Source organism: Staurois parvus, unplaced genomic scaffold (assembly GCF_062004578.1).
Source record: "Staurois parvus isolate SC_StPar_1 unplaced genomic scaffold, SC_StPar_1.0 ptg000056l, whole genome shotgun sequence".
NCBI classification, from domain to species: domain Eukaryota; kingdom Metazoa; phylum Chordata; class Amphibia; order Anura; family Ranidae; genus Staurois; species Staurois parvus.
The window spans coordinates 10,577,490-10,597,351 of NW_028317852.1; the positions used below are offsets into that span (position 1 = coordinate 10,577,490).

Below are 19,862 nucleotides of genomic sequence, written 5' to 3' on the forward strand. Positions count from 1 at the left end.
CCGTAGTCTGTCTTCTCTCTCTACTCCCCGCCCTTTCCCTACCTACTCCCCGCCCTTCCCTATATTGTCTTCTCTTTCTATTCTCCGCCCTTCCCTGCCTAGTCCCCGCCCTTCTCTACCTACTCCCCTTCCTCTCCTATTTTGTCTTCTCTTCATTTTCTAGTCTCCGCCCCGATTGAAGGTCCCGCCCTCACAGATTACCAGTAAACGGATACTGTAATTTTTTCCCAAATGACCACGCCCCTCGCTACAAGCCCCGCCTGTTCGGCCTCTGTTTGGGTAGTGTACAGAACGTTTCCTTATGTCAGGTGTTTAGAACGGGCCGGGCAGGACGGGGTGTCACGCGGATGAGCCCGAGCGGTGTCAGGGATGGATTTCAGCATGCGGGGGTTGCTTCTATGCCGACGGCAAATATGATGCTCCTTACAAGGAAGCCCGAGGGCCCGATCACAGCAGGTAGGTGGTCCATTGCCTCCTCGGACTCTATGTTTAGGTTTCCAGTGCCAGCAGCAGGCTGCCCTTATATAGATCGGAGATGAGGGGGAATGTGGTTGCCTAGGATCCGGCTGGATGTCATGGATTAATCCTGTGATCGCAGCTTCACTGTTACATGGAGCCAGATAGACCTGTGCAGGCTCCTGTGATATGACAGTGCTGACTAGTGCCACTGCAATGTTCTAGAGGTGGATTGGAATAGGAAGTTACCACTAAAGGCCTGGATGTGTCTTGCCCTGGTATGTAATCCCATGAATGATTATTGTATGGCCACCTGGGTAGGTTCTACTTTCTGCTTCTCTCAAGAGACACTTAGCAGCGGGCATTCCATGATGCAAGGTCACGCTATTTTTAAATCCTACCCCCCCCCCCCCCATGTAAGACTGTACAAAAAATAAAAAAATCAAAGAAACACCTAAGATGACAACTTCTGTTCCCCTTGCCTAGGAAGCGGTGATATGCAGGAATACGTTTTTGTAAGATTTCCGTAAGTGACATCATCATGGCCTAGGCAAGGGGACCGCAAGCCGTGGTCTGAGGTGAGTATCTTTAAGGCTCCATTTGTACGGGCATTTAGTTACACTGCGAATCTCAGTGCCAAGAAGATACAGGGCAGCACAATGGCTTAGTGGTTAATACTTCTCCCTAGCAGTACTAGGGTTGCTGGTTCAAATCCTGACAACACCACCACCTGACTGGAATCTGCATGTTCTCCCTGTGCCTGTGTGGGTTTCCTCCCACACTCCAAAGACATGCTGGTGGGTTAATTGGGTCCTGTCTAAATTGTCCTAGTATGTGTGAATGTGAGTCAGGAACTTTAGATTGTAAGCTCCTTGAGAACAGGGACTGATATGGATGTACTATATATGTATATATATAAAGCACTGAGTAAATTTGGTAGTGCTATATAAGTACCTGTAATAAATTCCTGTGGGTAGGATTGACAGCTGTGGTCCCCAAGCTGTACGATGCAGTGATAGGCTGTTGTGTCTGGATCCACTTTGTGTGTGTCTAGCTGTGATCCGCACACAGCTGTCAATCCCAGCTGAATGAAGCAGTAAGATCTTGTCGCTGGGGTTCGCAGAGTGGCTAAACGCACGTGCGGGGTGTGGCCTAAGAGCTTTGCTCTTTGAAGATCAATCAGAATTCAAAGGATAAATTCACCTTTGGTACATGTTACATGCTTCACCCATTTTTAGAGTCGAACATGTAACATGTTCCCATAGCCGCCCTTCCCTCTGACAGATAATATGGGGAGAAGTTTCCCCATTTGAAAACAGCGTGGACATGCAGGGCTCCGCCCACACGGCGTGTCACTCGTTCCCTGTGTTCTGTGATTGAGTGCCTACAAGTCCCGGCAGCCTTAGCAGATGTTGGCTTGTAGTTTTCAATGAACTACCATGGTGCTGTAGAGCGCTGTGGTAGTTCATGGAAGCTTCCTGTCAGAATATCTGCTTGCTCCTACATCCCGAACAGCAAGCAGATATTCTGACAGGTCTGCAGGAGACCTGCATGGCATCAGCCATCTACTGATCACTGCTGCAATACTTTCCAGGCTCCTTTGGACAAAAATCATAAATGCACATTTTTTTTACCTGCAAAAAAAGTGCGTTTTTTTTTTTTTGTTGTCCAAAAGGTGAACTCATCCTTTAAGACGCTCTTTGACAGGCAGGGTCAGGAGGTGTTTAATCGTCTCCTCACTGCCTGTTTTAACCACTAAATGCCGGCAGTGTGCATTGTGGGGCGGTTGCAGCTGGGCTTCATTCACTTGAATGGGTTGCTTTTGGCAGGTGGTATTATTCCAGCACGACCACAACATGTGTACACTCTTGGCAACTACCTTTCAAGCTAAAGGGGATGTGGTTCAGGGGTAATTTTTCTGCTCTCCCAACTGCTGGTGGAAATGAGCCCTACGCCTTTGTTCACACTGATGCAGTGCGATTTCTATGCGTTTTCAAGTACAAATTCAGGAGCATTTTCAGTGTGATTCTGCTGCGACAATTTTACACAGCCACAATTTCTGTTCTGGCTAATTTTGTGACATTAGGTGTATCTTGCACTGAAATCACATTGCGTTTGAACACCTATGCGTTTTCACTGCTGTTTCTATTCAAGTCTATAGGACTCAAAGACACATGGCATTGCACCAAACGTGCACAGGACCCTTTTAGAAATTGCATGGTGTTCAGAATGCATAAGTGTGAACAACCTCCATCTAAAGACATGTTATCTCATTTGACATGCGGATCTGTGCTTTCTGGGACACATCAGAACCGCATCGTGTGAACCAGGGATAAAGCTGAATTTTACTCTCTTGTTTGTGTTCTGTTCATTTGCCAAAGCATTTTTTTTAGAGGGGGAATTCTTTTTTCGGCGGAGTGCAGCCAGCACTTTCACCTCTCTGGCACTAGAATGACGTCCCTCCTTCCTGCCTGTAGCCCCTTGGGATGCCCATGCTATGGATCCCATGAGGTTTGGGTAAAGGTATAACCTACGGAGTATGTGCATTGCAGTGTCTTCATGCCGGGTGATAGAATCTGGAAGATTAACAAAGAGGATGCCAGACCTGGCAGTGTGGTAGCTTTTGGTAGATGAAAATGCTGGATTTGGTGGGTGAGTGAGTATGTTATTTCAGCTCATCCCAGCAGGAAAGGGGAGTTAAGTTCCTCTCCAAAGCCTGTGTTGAGGATAAAATGCGGGGGGGCGCCACCACCTTCTAATTGATCACTTAGGTTAGAAAGAGGAATAAATAGGTGGGAGCAGGTATGCCTAACAAAGGGGTCCTATCTAGCCGCAGTGTTGCAGCTAAAGCAGGGTATAGACGCACATGCTTTTTTCCCCTGCATCATTGTAAGCCATGTGGATCCATCTTCCTTGCCTCACTATTTTACAGCAATTGGTTGCAAGCAGTGATTGAATGCTGGTTTTCCAGCATGGTTTTCATTAGGCCAGCTACACAAATACCAAAAGTCAGCCGGTTCCTGCTGAACCTTCTGTGATGTGACTTCTATGAAGGACAATCATTTTGACTATTCACGGTGAACTGGCGATGCATATTTTGATCTATGATGTCACCATCTGCTCAGCTTTTTCCAGGAATGTGTGGTATGCGAATATTGCATGTTGCCAAAAAAATAGACACCCACCCCAAAAAAAAAAAAAAAATTGCCTGCAGTTATAAAGTTTTTGAAGGATGCTTTCATTTTTGGGTCACGGTCCGCTTTACCTTTTTTTCTTCATGGTTTTACACCATGTGCAGTGACGCATGCTGAATGCACTTCAGTTGACATACTTGTTTTTTTCTTTAAATGTTGTGTTTTTGTTTTTATTTTTCTCCCCACAGTGAAAGCCAGTTTACTTTATTTTGTTTTCTTCCACGCCCGCTGACAAGTTGTCGCATGTTCTATTTTCACTCAGTACGCATCAGTGCTGTGTGTTGATATCGGTCAGATTGTCATTGTAATGGACTTGTTTTAGGCATTGCATGGGGGACTAGGAAACAGCATGACCCCTGGACTGGAAAACAGCACGACCTTGTATTTTCCTATAAGGTCTGCTTTAACAGCCAAAAATAGCAGGCATTTTAGAGAGTGATAACTCGAGTGGTATTCTATAGATTCAAAACACAATAAAAATGTATGTGCCGTAAATATACATGATTCATTTAATAGGTGTTAAAATGCGGTGTACAGTATAATATACAGGAATGGAAATACTGTATATGTACACCTTCCCTGCTAAGGATCTATTGCAAATGTAAATGCTGTACCCTTTCTTGGATCGCCATTGACAAATGTAATGGTAATCAAATTGTTAAAGTTCCATGTGTGGGTTTTTAGCATAGTTCTAGCTTTGAATAGTGTAAGTATGTATGTGCTATAACTGGTTGATCCCCGTGGAGGATGGAAATTGCTGTAGTAGTCACGATTGCTGCAGTCTTCCATGCCCCTTGCGGAGCAGCTGCCCAGCTTCATAGTGAACACAGAAAGCCATTTGCTTGGCACAGGTGCCATTCACTGAATGCCTTGCATTTTTATTAATGAGTGTAAGACGTTGCTTCTTTACGCTAGGTTCACACCTAAGCATTTTCCGCAGCATTTTGCAGAAACGCAGTACAGTCCATTTAACATGATTTCCTATGGGATATGTTCACACCTGTGCGTTTTCACCCGGTGTGTTTTTGGAAAGGGTCAGGGACTTTTTTGAACGCATTTTTGTTTCTATAGACTTAAGTGGAAACACTGCAGAAAAGCATGTATAACGGTTTTGCTGACTTTTTTTTCTGTGTTTTTGCTTTGTTTTGCATTTTAAATGTACCTAGCAACAAGGAAAAAAAAATGCCAAACGCAACAAAAATGCTAGTGCAAAAACGCACCACAAAACACAGTGCAGAAATGACTCAAGCATAACCTGCATAGGTGTGAACCTAGCCTTAGGCAAGGTAGAGATCATGATGTCACCGCCTGCCTATTCCTCATCCAATCAGAGCACACTTTGCATTCAGTGCAAAGTGTTCTCTGAAAGGCACCCCAACTGCATTTATTCAGAAAAAAAAAAACATACATAAAGTTAAGCTTTAAAAATGCTCAGGGCGTGAACTTGATTTTGACATTGGCCTCCAGAAACTATAGAAGCACGCCCTTGTTCATAATGAAAGTAGAGATGTTCTTGTGGCAGTTAATAAACCTGGAAGTGTGCAGTCCTCTGTTTAAGTTTCAGTACAACAACAGGGAAAAAAAAGGGGATCCGAGACTCTGCATCCCCCTTTAGCACATGCAGCACACAGGGAAGGCTCATCTCCATTAAAGGAACAGAAGTGGCGCCTTCTAAGTGCAGCATGTTAAACACTGTTTATTAAAATGAGTGGTAGATAATGCACAAGACATATGATGGACATATGATCTCCATTATGAGGACCTGTTACTCCCTGTTACTTGTCAACCTCCTCGTTATGTTAATAATGTTAAATAGAAAAAACTCAACCTTAAAAGTAAGTTAAAGTGTGATGAAATAATACTAGTCCATTCACACACAACACACCTGCAGGAACATAATATAGGCATAGGTATAATTAGCATTCACAGATATACATTCGTCCCCATTGTAGTACGCATATTAGGTATCCCTGTACATAAAGGGCCTGTGTTGTTGCTGGGTGTTGTTTTTCTGCGCTTTGGTATGTGTTTGAAAGAGGACTGGAAGACACATACAATAACCACTTAGCAGAGGTTCTGGTACTTCCACCACTTTATTCACACACACAAAAAAAAATGAAGGTGATGTGCAATAATGGACTCTGTCACCACCCGTAGAGGTTAAAGCGGAGTTCCACTAACCTGTCAAAAAATAAAAGTCAGCAGCTACAAAAACTGTAGCTGATGACTTTTAAAAAACAGCCACTTACCTGTCCCTCGGTCCCGTGGTGTGTCCCCCGCAGCTCGTTTCACCGGCTGTCCTATATTCCAGGAGACCGGCATCTTCAGTGTGGGCACCTGGCTGTGATAGCTTGCGGCTTCACAGCCGGGTACCCACTGCGCATGCGTGAGTAGCGCTACGCTTCATGAATGGTCCTGTAGTCTTCTGGGACCTGTCACGTGTCCCAAAAGACTACAGGGAGGACACCTTCCAATCGCCTAGGCGATCAGACTGGAAGTGGGAGCGGGTACCTGTCAAATTCGGGTCCCCGCTCCTCAAAGGTGCCAATCCTTAAGGGGGAGCGGAGGAGCAGTCCTTAAAGCGGAACTTCCCCTTTTGGGTGGAACTCCGCTTTAAGCTGGCCATATACAAAGTGAATTTTGGCTGTCAACACTCTTCCACCTAACATTTTTAAATCAATGGAGCCAGGCAAGTAATTGTTGGTCGAACAGTACATCCATTCTCACGCAAGCACCACTTGCGTTTTTTAACAACTGACGGGGCTAGCCATTAGAATACAATAACCGTTGTGGGAGATTTGTCCATCTGCACTGTTTAGCGTGCATGGAGGGATCTGTTTTTTTTGTCAATGTTTTTTTCTTATGTGTGTGTGTATAGCCAACTTTAGACTAAGCCTACCCTTTAAAAGTACTTGAGGGATAATTATGTTTCCAGTGGGTGGTGTGTTAGCTATTCACTCTCTTCATGCTGCATTCAACACTACCTGATGTATTGAATACAATTTCACCCACTGTGCGTCCTCCATCCCACCCATACGTCACTACTGTGTCATGCAGGGATCAGCAGGATGACCCACAGGGGGGACATTTTATTAAAATCCCCCGGAAGTGTTGTATAGCATCAGCTGATGTAGCTAATGAAGAGTAAAGATTTAACAATTTCGTGCTGGTTCACACCACAATTTGCCTTTCCGAATGCATTTCTGCATGCTTGTTTACATGTTTTTGAAGCATTCCAGTATGTTTTTGATGCGTTCTGTGCATTTTTTCCCCTTGTTTTTTACTTAATTTAATTTTAGGACATGTGCATTCCAGTGTGTTTCTGGTGCATTCACATGCATTCTGGTGCATTTTTCATACATTTTGCTGCATTCCATGGGGAAAAAAATACAGAATGTTCTACTTTTGTTAACTGTGATTAAATGCACTGCACTAGTAGGCCATTGGAATACATTGAAAACACTGTGCATCTGTTTTGATGAAGACTAAAAGCCCACTGGACTGTGTATGTTGTGTCCAGCCCTTAGACCTGCTTCATACCATACATGTATAAAAACTGATGAAAAAACACACAGATTTGATGTGTACATGAGGCTTCAGGTGCACTTTTATGTGCATTAAAGTGTTACTAGTGTTACAGGACCCTGCATTCACTATATCTCCCACAGTACACAGAACATGGAAATGCAATTATTTTAGTAAATAGAAACTGTTAAATGCATTTTCTCATCAGCAGTGAGCAGTCTTTTGACTTCTGTCAGGGTCCAGCAGAGCACTGGCTAAAGCTTGTAGGAGGAGTTTTAATTCTTTCCCGATTGTTCTATGAGGCTGGATAACCCCGGACCCTCTTTCTGGACAGCACTAATTGGCCCTGTGCTGACCTCATGTACACTCCCAAGAAAAAAAAAACACTTTCTAGCAATACACACCAAACTGAGCATGTGCAGCTTGCCCCCCAAGACTCTGTTCTATTAGCAGATGGATTGGGGACAGTGGAAGAAGGGGAGGATCAGAGAAAACAGGATAAAACATCCTTTATCCTTTTTACACAATGCGAAGAAATAACTCCTTAGGTTACATATACAGACTGATTTTACTGTTGTGGGTTTAGTAACACTTTAACATCAGTCTATGTGTATTATCTTAATTGTACTGTACACAGGGTTTTGATATTCATAGATTGGTAGGCTGGTACCTTCAGGTGATTGGACATTGTGAAAGTTTTTGAGGACATGCCTCATGCGTGTCCTCCTATAACCCTATCACACTCCTTTTTTTGCTAGTGTCCTAAGGTGATGGACCACTTCTCCCATATGGAGAAATCACTCTTAGCTTAACTAGTTTATTATTTTAACTTCAGATTAATCAATCAACCCTTCACTGTCTTCTAATCTAACAACAGAAACAGTGCATGCAGATTGGTGCAACTTTTAGAAAAACCTTGGGAGCCATACCAGGACTCTGCACTGCGAACTCACCCTGACACTTAGTACAACAAGCCTAGGTAGGCTCAGGGTGCTGTACAGATCCAGGACCATGGTTCATCCCTGTGGAACTCAGACCCTGAAGACCTCTTTGGGAATATGCCCACTGTGACGAGTGAAGCCTGGACCCTATATAGGGACCAACGACATGGACAAGTAAGACATGGTCACCCTGTTTCTTCAACCATTATTGTAGTCCCACAGCAAGTAGGGTTGTTGCTTTCCCCATCTCTACACCCTGTTTTGTGAGTACCATAAGGGGGAAAACCTCCACTAAAGGCAATGGGGGAAACCAGGTGCAAGGGAACGGTTGCAAAAGCACAGGCATACATTTGATCTGGGGAAGGCCTGCAAAACTCTTAGAGTAACGATGCTTCCCTTGCATTTGGGCAGCATCCCATTTTTACATTGGATTCTTCATCCAATTCTAGTTCTGTCTCAGGCACACAACACATGGCTGGCCAGACTATGGCAGATTTTTCTGCTACTAGTCACAATTACTTGGACAACTAAAGGTTTTTATACACTCATCACTGTTCAGGTGCCAATCTCCTTCTCCACCCTCACTGTATCTGGCTGAGTCGGATCCTGATGTACCTGCTCTAGAAGAGGTAGGCATAGAGGGAATTGAAGAGCATCTGAAATTGATGTAAATGGAGGCCGTGGAAAATTTTTCACCCCCAGGCTCCTATTCACCTGATGTTATGGTTTCATTCAGTATGCCTCCCAATGTTAATATGCTCGCTTTGCTGTGAGAAGAAGCCTCCGTATGGTCACATTTGACTCTCCTCTGTATCGCCATGCCCATTGGGTACCAAGAGACCTGCTAAGTCTTCGATGCCATTCCCTGTTCATGAGAAAATAGAATGGGCAATTTATGACAATTGGGTCAATTCAGCTAAGACTTACCCCTCTGAGAATCATTACTGCTGTCATGGGGGGGGGGGGGAGAGGTTGGGCAGTGACTGCAGCATTAGGAAAAAACGGTTGGAATGTGTAACATGCTTCCAAAGGTGAAAATATCCTTTTAAACATCTTACTGTACCTATAGAAAATGTTTTTTCATTCAAAGATTCTGCTGACAAAAATTTTCAGAAGCTTTTAAAGGCTCTTCACTCTCACAAGCTCAGCTCTGAAACCAGCCTTTGCTGCAATTTCTGTTAGTCAATCACTGCTAACTGGACTAGGGCAATGAACAACCAACATGATCCTGTATTTCAGGGCCGTACTTTGCCTGAGCAATAATTTTCTGCTTTGCTCTGTTGTGTTGATACCCTAGAACGAGGTATGATAAAAATCCTTAGAATTCTGTTCATGTGTACAGAATTTTGTGGCTCAAAGCTTGCTTAGCAGAAGCTGCCTGTGAAAGACACTTCTCACGTATGTCCTTTAAAGAAGGATGTCTCTTTGGTGAGGCACTTGAAAAATTCATCAGCGATGTCACGGGAGGTAAGGTCTATCCCAAAGCCCTCTTCTCAATGATGGGCACCCTCACTCCTAAGAGTGTTGGGACATATTTTACAGTTTGCCTTTCTCTGGGTCACAAATGTCCCAGACCTGTGATTTCAGTTGATTTTAAAGGGGTACAAAATAGAGGTCCAAACTCTACACCTTCACCACTTTCTATTTCTTCTTTCAGATCAACTGAAACCTGCTCAATGTCCATCAGATTTGCAGTACCTCTGGAGCACAGGTTCTATGGATTCTGTTCAAACTTGTTCACTATATCTAAACCTAATAGGGGTATTTGTCCTATTCTTACCTAAAATTCTTAACAAGTACCTCTTAATTCCACAGTTTTGTATAGAATCTGCAAGGTCAGTTGTTGCCTTTCTGAGACAAGTGGAACACCTGGCATCCCTAGACACCCAAGATGCCTATCTCCCATTTACCCACCTCCTCAGCCTTCCTGTACTTCACAATAGGGAAACAATTATTTGCAGTTTGTCACACTGCCATTTGGCTTGTCTTCTACCCTCAGAGTATTCACCGGAGTACTTGCATCTTTTCTTGCCCTCTTAAGAGCTCAGGGCATTCAGGTAACAAGGTATCTAGAAAACTTTTTTATGCAGATAGCTTTGCGTTATCTAGATGACCTTCTTTTGCAGATGGCTCCCTTCCAGCTATCTGCAAATGTCCACAGGATTATTCAGGTTTTTGGTTGGGTAATCAACTTCCAAAAACCCTCGTTCAATCTTCTCTTTGTTTGATCCCTCTGTGAGATTCTTAGTGAGAGTTATGTTCCTCATGAGTGGTCTTCTTCAAGGCAGTTCCATTCGCTCAATTATTTTTAAGGCCTTCCAACACAACATCTTGTTGGCATGGAACAAACCTGCCTTTGCTGTTATCCAGCCAAGCAAGGAACTCCCTAGTTTGAGGATTTCCAACCCAACTTTGCAGTGGGCAAGCAGTTTCTACCATGCCACTGGAAGATAATAACAGATGCAAGTCTCTCAGTCTATGGATAGGAGTGCTCCGATCTCTTACAGTCCAGGTATCATGGTCACTTGAGGAAGCCAAGCTTCCTATCAACATCTTGGAGTGTCCAATCACCTAAAGGTATCAGCCTATAACCCAGAGTCCAGGAATATCAAACTTGCATCCTATACTGTACTCCCAGGATATTGAATTTCTTTTTCAGCGCATATTCCCATCACATCCTGTATTATCATTACCTCTTCTCTTTTATGACCACTACTATTTTTTTTCTTCTATGTAGCTTTTCTGAGTTTCACATCTGTTAATGTATGGGAAAAATGTAGACATGCTGCATAATTCTGCACAACTGTGCTCTGCGAATTACACCAGCATTGCAGAGACTAGAAAAATACAGCTTCTCTGTGAATGAACCCAAGCTGGACTTGGTCTTTTTGCTGCATTAACAACAAGGCCTAGATTTCACTAGATCCACTTTTATGGTTTTCAAAATGCTTGATGCATGCTTTGGAAGATATTTGAAGTGTAATTTTAAGTCTTGGGCAGGCCGTACAGTGAAGATCTGCACAAATACTCAGCATCAGGAGGGGGTTGTCACTCAAGATAAGAGCACTGAAAGTACACTTATCCTTTAACTACTAGCAAAGCGATTAATAAGTGACCGCACAATATATCCGTAAGCTACATGTGCAGCAAGATAAGGCTAGACAGTAATCCCTGCATAGTATGGCGTAGAAATGTTTGTTTTATTTGTATTTTATTTTATACTGTGTACATAGTCTAATATTATATCTTGATCTGTCTTATTTAATGTTCTGTTATGGTTTTGAATATAATTGTCTGTTAAGTATGTTCTAATTATGGGACATACTATATGAAAACATTATTATATATTGTTAAGCTTCTTATGATTATATAGAGTTTTTTTTCTAGTATTGATGACACAGATGCAAATAGCAGCTTCTACTTTTAGCAATAATTTGTTTGTTTTTTAACGTGTCTCTTAAGCAGGCAAAAAATGCCATGTTTGTTCCCCAGACATCTTGATCTTTGTGTAAGCTTAAAGTGTATGTAATCCCTAAGAATGAATATCTCTTATTTGCTTCACTTTGATCTGTTCTATATACGATTTAAACCTTTTGTTACATCTGTTTAATCAATACCAGTTGATCTTTTCAGAAATCCAGCGAGCTTCTTGCTTGCAGGGGTGTGGAAATTTTTGAAAAAACTACTTGTCCAGGGACTAAATCGGGGCCCCAGTCTACTTGTCCCTCATGACAATCTACTTGTTCAGATAAAAAAAAAAAAAAATTACCAAAACCGTATTTAAATCAAAGGTGATTTTAGGAATGTCTGGCGCTTTTAAAAACAAAAGAGGCTTTATGGCGACTTAAACGTGTAATATTTTTAACATTGCGCTGTTTATCTCCTCCTCCCCTCCCTGCCTATCTTCAGCACCGCACCCGGGTCCTAGCAGGGAGGGGGAATCCTTGCAGTGTGATGAACGATTGGCTGCTCAGCAGGAAAGGGTGGGTCAGGGCCTATACTTTATCCCATTTGCTGCCAGAGTCATTTTTGTGTTTTTGCTGCCAGAGCCGTTTTTGCGTTTTTTGCACACATATAAAAAATCATTTTAGGCCTGAAGATTACATAAAACCCCCAAATATTATATATTTTCTGAAAGCAGAGACCCTAGAGAATAAAATAGTGGTAGTTCCAATTTTTTACGTCAAATGATTTTACCGCAAAGTTTAGTAAAAAATACCAGTTAATTTTAGGGCACAAAAAAGCACTAAATTACCCTATTTTTTGTAAAATGTAAAAGGTGAGGTTTCAGCGAATAAATAGATTTCCAACTTGTCAATCCTTAAATTTGTGCGCACTCATGAAATGGCAACGAACTTCAGTACCCTATACTTTCTATAGGTCCAACACTTTTAAAGCTCCTTATAGGTCACCAGTTTAGCTTTACGAAGGAGGTCTGGTGCTAGAATTATTGCTCTCAGCGCCCCAGCATGTGCTTTTATGTTTGTACGTGCGTATATGTGGGGGCCTCAATATTTTTTTTTGTGGGGGGGTGGTATGTGCTTGGGTGTGACTTTTTATTTTTTTTTATTTTATTTTGTTTTTCATCACTTAGGGGACAAAGTCCCCTGTGTGATGATTTTTGGTTCTCTTTGAGACATCCAAGGTCTAAAAGACCCTGCATGGCTCTCCTCTGCTCCACTGAATGTCATGTGGTGCACATCGCACCATATTACATTCTTTCCCAGGGATTGAATTACAATCTCTCAACGGGGACCTGGAAGTGACATTGTAACGTCACTTCCGGGTCAGCACAAAAAGGGGAGTGGAGCGCAGCGGACTTGTCTGCTCTTCTCCCTCCCCTCTAGCCGACGGTGAGCTGGGGCCGCAGATGGGCAAGCGGAGCCTGGGAAACCTCACAGGGGAGGTGTACATTGAGGCTGGCACTGTGTGGAAGCAATCGGCAGGTGAGGAAGCAATAGCAGGACTAAAGGTAGAAAAAAGCTACCTGCCCGGTGCCAGGAACTACATGTCCCGGGTGTCGGGCAATAGGAATCCAACATCCCTGAGCTTGTGCTGCATTGAAATACTTAAAGTATTATTAAATCCTCAGCTTTTTTTAGCTCAACACAATAAACTAAACGTCACCAAGTGAACTTTGTTAAAATTCTTACCTCATTTAGGCTTCATGTACACTGGCAGCTCCTAAATTTGAGTTTAGGAGCTTTTGGGGTTTTTTTTTTTTCTCCAAAGCTCCTAGACTCCATTAAAGCCTATATGTCCATGTACACATTAGTCTTTAGCAGAGTTTAGGAGCTGCTGCATATAGATGAGGTTAAACCTCCCTCTCCTGAACACAGAAGAATACTATTCAGGATAGGAACGTTTTGACTGCCAGCTGTGGGAAAAATGCAAAATGTGGCAAAAACACATGTAAACGTGGTACTGTTTTGCGGTTTCCCGTGGTTAGGGTAGGCTAGTTTACATGTAGCCTTAGGTACCATTCACACTAGAATACAGTGTAGGAGAGCCACGGTCCCACGTGGCTTCCCGCACTGCATTCCGATTGCAAGGCATTTGTGATCTGCTGCGGGGTCGGTTCAAAGTTAACGACACCTGAAAAGCATTGTGTTTGCCCACACTGGATTGCATAGTACAAAAGTATCATGCGATGCAGTTGCCATGCGTTTCCAAAAGTAGTGCATGGACTATTTTTGGTGCCATGCAATTTCAGCCTATTCAAAATGAATGGGGCTCAAATCGCACTGCATAGAACTGCATGTGAATTCACCTGCAGTTCCTAGTGTAAATGGGCCCTTAATGTTTCTGGCTCCTGCTTTCAGTGGGCAGTGTAGTCTCCAGTCAGTGTGCTAGCTTGGAGAAGGGAGGTTACTTAGCTGTGTGTTTCTATTGATGCACACAGCATTAGGAGACACTAGTCACAACTCTAGTCTCTGCATACAGGGATGGCTCCATAGGATGATGCAAGAGAAAGAAGCCACGTTGAAAAAGGATAACACAGGCTGCAGTTATGGCAGAAACTTGGAACAGGAACGTATCAAGGATTAAAACAATAGAGAAGCTGTGTACTCAGCAATTGATTAACTACTTGCCATCTGAGAGACCTATATAAACAGGTTAATAAGTTAATAACAGGATCGTTGCTTCAGCTGGAGCCCCAATCCTTGTACTGTTTCTTTTTATCAGGCAGCAGTCAGCTGTTATGTAACAGTGATCCAGATGGCTTTATAGTGCTAGGAAGGACCCCTTCCATGATAGTTCGTGTGCCCTCCCTTTGGGAAGCCTGGGTCCAAAGTAGTCGGGACAGCTTCCCACAAAGGAGATGGAGGAACATCCGTTGCACCATCTGCTCTGTAATGAATGAGGCTGGTATGAATTCAGTATGTGAACTACAAAACACCTTCCTCTTATATTATGGAGACTAGCAAGTGTGTTTGTACAGGCAAGGTTGGGGATATTACAAATAATGCTGAAGAACTGTTTTAGTTATTAGGTAAAATGTGCATTAAAAGGCATGCACATGGTATGACAGCAGGCAGTATGTGCAGGAGAAGAGTGCAGAGGATATGAGGACAGACAGTATTTACATGAGAGGAGTACGAAGGGTATAACTGGAGGCAAGGGCAGTATGTGTAGGAAAGGAGTGCAGAGGACATAATGGTAGGCAATATGTGCAGGAGAGGAGTGCAGAGGACATGATGGTAGGCAATATGTGCAGGAGAGGAGTGCAGAGGACATGATGGTAGGCAATATGTGCAGGAGAGGAGTGCAGGGGACATGATGGTAGGCAATATGTGCAACAGAGGAGTGTTGACATCATGATGGCCAGCAATATATCCTGGAGAGGAGTGTGCTTGTTATGGCAGCGGGATGTATATGCAGGAAAGGATTGTGCAGGGTTTGATGGCAGGCATTATGCGCAGTATAGTAGAGCAGAGGGAATTAATCTGGGCAGTATGTACAGGAGATGGGTGCACAAAGTATGATAGCAGGCAGTATGTGTTGGAGAGTAGTGTGAAGGGTATGAGAATGAACAGTATATACAGTGCAGGAGAAGGGTATGAGAATGAACAATGTATATGATACAGTAGAGGTGTAAGGAGGGTATAACAGTAAACAGTATGTGCAGGAGAGGAGTGTGAAGGATATGAGAATGAACAGTATATACAGTGCAGGAGAGGAGTGTGAAGGATATGAGAATGAACAGTATATACAGTGCAGGAGAGTAGTGTGAAGGGTATGAGAATGAACAGTATATACAGTGCAGGAGAGGGGTGTGAAGGGTATGAGAATGAACAGTATATACAGTGCAGGAGAGGAGTGTGAAGGATATGAGAATGAACAGTATATACAGTGCAGGAGAGTAGTGTGAAGGGTATGAGAATGAACAGTATATACAGTGCAGGAGAGGGGTGTGAAGGGTATGAGAATGAACAGTATATACAGTGCAGGAGAGGGGTGTGAAGGGTATGAGAATGAACAGTATATACAGTGCAGGAGAGGGGTGTGAAGGGTATGAGAATGAACAGTATATACAGTGCAGGAGAGGAGTGTGAAGGGTATGAGAATGAACAGTATATACAGTGCAGGAGAGGGGTGTGAAGGGTATGAGAATGAACAGTATATACAGTGCAGGAGAGGGGTGTGAAGGGTATGAGAATGAACAGTATATACAGTGCAGGAGAGGGGTGTGAAGGGTATGAGAATGAACAGTATATACAGTGCAGGAGAGGGGTGTGAAGGGTATGAGAATGAACAGTATATACAGTGCAGGAGAGGGGTGTGAAGGGTATGAGAATGAACAGTATATACGGTGCAGGAGAGTAGTGTGAAGGGTATGAGAATGAACAGTATATACAGTGCAGGAGAGTAGTGTGAAGGGTATGAGAATGAACAGTATATACAGTGCAGGAGAGGGGTGTGAAGGGTATGAGAATGAACAGTATATACGGTGCAGGAGAGGGGTGTGAAGGGTATGAGAATGAACAGTATATACAGTGCAGGAGAGGGGTGTGAAGGGTATGAGAATGAACAGTATATACAGTGCAGGAGAGGGGTGTGAAGGGTATGAGAATGAACAGTATATACGGTGCAGGAGAGTAGTGTGAAGGGTATGAGAATGAACAGTATATACAGTGCAGGAGAGTAGTGTGAAGGGTATGAGAATGAACAGTATATACAGTGCAGGAGAGGGGTGTGAAGGGTATGAGAATGAACAGTATATACGGTGCAGGAGAGGGGTGTGAAGGGTATGAGAATGAACAGTATATACAGTGCAGGAGAGGGGTGTGAAGGGTATGAGAATGAACAGTATATACAGTGCAGGAGAGGAGTGTGAAGGGTATGAGAATGAACAGTATATACAGTGCAGGAGAGGGGTGTGAAGGGTATGAGAATGAACAGTATATACAGTGCAGGAGAGGAGTGTGAAGGGTATGAGAATGAACAGTATATACGGTGCAGGAGAGGAGTGTGAAGGGTATGAGAATGAACAGTATATACGGTGCAGGAGAGGGGTGTGAAGGGTATGAGAATGAACAGTATATACAGTGCAGGAGAGTAGTGTGAAGGGTATGAGAATGAACAGTATATACAGTGCAGGAGAGGAGTGTGAAGGGTATGAGAATGAACAGTATATACAGTGCAGGAGAGGGGTGTGAAGGGTATGAGAATGAACAGTATATACAGTGCAGGAGAGGGGTGTGAAGGGTATGAGAATGAACAGTATATACAGTGCAGGAGAGGGGTGTGAAGGTTATGAGAATGAACAGTATATACGGTGCAGGAGAGTAGTGTGAAGGGTATGAGAATGAACAGTATATACAGTGCAGGAGAGGGGTGTGAAGGGTATGAGAATGAATAGTATATACAGTGCAGGAGAGGGGTGTGAAGGGTATGAGAATGAACAATGTATATGATACAGAAGAGGTGTAAGGAGGGTATAACAGTAAGCAGTATGTGCAGGAGAGGAATTTGAAGGGTATGATTTCAGGTAGTATGTGCAGGACAGGTAGGTAGATGTATGGTAGGGGCTAGAAGTGTGCATAGTTGGAAGCATTTCGTGAAGAAATGCTAGGAGGCAGTAAGCTTTTCCTCGAAGCCTCCTCCCTTCTGTTCCTCTGATCCATCTGCTACCACCTCTAAGGCCTATGTTGCAACCATTGTCATGATCTTTTCTTTGGTGGATTCCTTTGCATCTCCTCTGGTCCATCTGAAGCTGCTGTGAGTAGGTGATGAGGGGCCCAGGAGAAATGTCTCTTAGCAGGGGTTAAGCCCTGGTTCACACTGCTGTGGCTTATGCGACTTGCAACACATAAAGTCACATAACAAGTCAAAACACATTCATTTCAATGAGTGCCGTTTTAGTCAATGCGACTCAAGCCGCAGCAACAAAAAAAGGTTTCTGCACTACTTTTCTGCAACTTTTCTGCGACTTGAGTTCCATGGACTGCAGTGTTGGATCACAAAAGTCGCAAGCAAGTTGCAAGGAAATCACAAGCAAATCCCGCAACTATGGGGTCGCAAAGCCTTAGCCTTTTTGTCGCAAGGGCCGTTTTCCCACATGTTTAACCCCCCCCCCCCTTCCTGACCAGACCATTTTTTTTGCGTTACGGCACTGCGCTGCTTTAACCGAAAATTGTGCGGTCGTGCAACACTGAATCCAAATTAAATTAATGTCCTTTTTTTCGATGAATAGAGCTTTCCGTCGGTGGTATTTTATCTCCTGTGCTTTTTTTCTTTTTTTTTTTTAATAAAAAAAAAGACCAACAATTCTGAGGAAAAAAAAACTATATTTTTTGCTATTAAACATGTCCAGTAAAATTTTTTTAAAAATGTCATAAATTTAGGCCAAAATGTATTCTGCTACATGTCTTTGCTATAAATAAAAAACAATACGTGTAAATTAATTGGTTAATGTGAAAGTTATAGCATTTACAAATGGAGGTATATATAGTGAGATTTTTTTTTTTTACTAGTAATGGCGGCAATCGGCGACTTATAGCAGGACCGTGGCGGGCATTCTGACACTGGGGGGAACTGACTTGGTGTCACTGACATCCCCAGTGACACCAATACAGGATCAGTGCTAATAAAAAGCACTGACACTGTACTAATGGCACTGGGCAGGAAGGGGTTAACAGTTGGGGTGATCAAAGGGTTAACTGTGTGCCATTTTACTTTAAGCTGTGTATGTGCTTTCAACTGTAAGCACACTGCTTTGTATGGCTGTGCTATGCAGAGCTATACAAAGCAGCGTGCAGGAGCTGACAGGGGAGAGAACTATATTTGCATTCAGTTCTCTCATCCCGTCGGTAATGCTCGGTTATCACCGGCTGGGACCTGGTGATTGAGAGCTATGGCCGCAAAAAGCAGCGCCCCCTACCCGGAAATGCAAAATCACTTGTATATATGTGATTTTGCACATCCCTGCCGCCTGTAGCAGTATATCTGCTATGGGGCGGCAGGAAAGTGGTTACAAATATCATTCTAGGCCTGAAAATTGCATAGACCCCCAATACATTATATATTTTCTGAAAGCAGACACCCCAGAGAATAAAATAGTAGTAGTTGCAGTTTTTCATGTCATGGAATTTCAGTAAAACATACACTAAAGTTAATTTTAGGGCACACAAACAAAATAAATATATTACCTAATTTTTTTGTAAAATATAAAAGATGAGACTGTATCAAGTCCCCTATGTGATGATTTTTTGGTGACATGTTCTCTTTGATGAGACATCCAGGATCTTTTAAATGTCTCCCTCTTTTAGGGTCTCCCATGTGCTCCACTGAATCTAATGCAGTGCAGATTGCAAAAACGGCTGGCTAAGAAGGTATGTTTGTTGGTGAAGAGTGATAGATATCACAGATGGGGTGAAACTGCGAAGGGGTGACTGTCAGTTGGATTAGCAAGGAAGAATGTCATTTATTTGGGGGAATAGTGGCATATAGAGGGATGTGTATCAGCCAGGGAAGGATATCTTACAATGTTGGGAGTATAGGGATTTACAGTCAGGTCCATAAATATTGGGACATCGACACAATTCTAACATTTTTGGCTCTATACACCACCACAATGGATTTGAAATGAAACGAACAAGATGTGCTTTAACTGCAGACTGTCAGCTTTAATTTGAGGGTATTTACATCCAAATCAGGTGAACGGTGTAGGAATTACAACAGTTTGCATATGTGCCTCCCACTTATTAAGGGACCAAAAGTAATGGGACAATTGGCTTCTCAGCTGTTCCATGGCCTGGTGTGTGTTATTTCCTCATTATCCCAATTACAATGAGCAGATAAAAGGTCCAGAGTTCATTTCAAGTGTGCTATTTGCATTTGGAATCTGTTGCTGTCAACTCTCAAGATGAGATCCAAAGAGCTGTCACTATCAGTGAAGCAAGCCATCATTAGGCTGAAAAAACAAAACAAACCCATCAGAGAGATAGCAAAAACATTAGGCGTGGCCAAAACAACTGTTTGGAACATTCTTAAAAAGAAGGAATGCACCGGTGAGCTCAGCAACACCAAAAGACCCGGAAGACCACGGAAAACAACTGTGGTGGATGAGCGAAGAATTCTTTCCCTGGTGAAGAAAACACCCTTCACAACAGTTGGCCAGATCAAGAACACTCTCCAGGAGGTAGATGTATGTGTGTCAAAGTCAACAATCAAGAGAAGACTTCCCCAGAGTGAATACAGAGGGTTCACCACAAGATGTAAACCATCGGTGAGCCTCAAAAAC

The 19,862-nt window shown here is 43.1% G+C and overlaps 1 protein-coding gene across 1 annotated transcript in view; it reads left to right on the forward strand.

The window, feature by feature from the left end:
- The first annotated feature begins 263 nt into the window (after positions 1–263).
- LOC149469997 (dual specificity tyrosine-phosphorylation-regulated kinase 3-like) overlaps positions 264–19,862 on the forward strand; it is a 40,633-nt gene continuing 21,034 nt past the window's right edge. Inside the window, exon 1 of the mRNA XM_089668337.1 lies at positions 264–456. Within this exon, the coding sequence (XP_089524463.1) occupies positions 348–456 (109 nt within the window). The 5' untranslated portion in view covers positions 264–347. The remainder of the gene's footprint in view (positions 457–19,862) is intronic.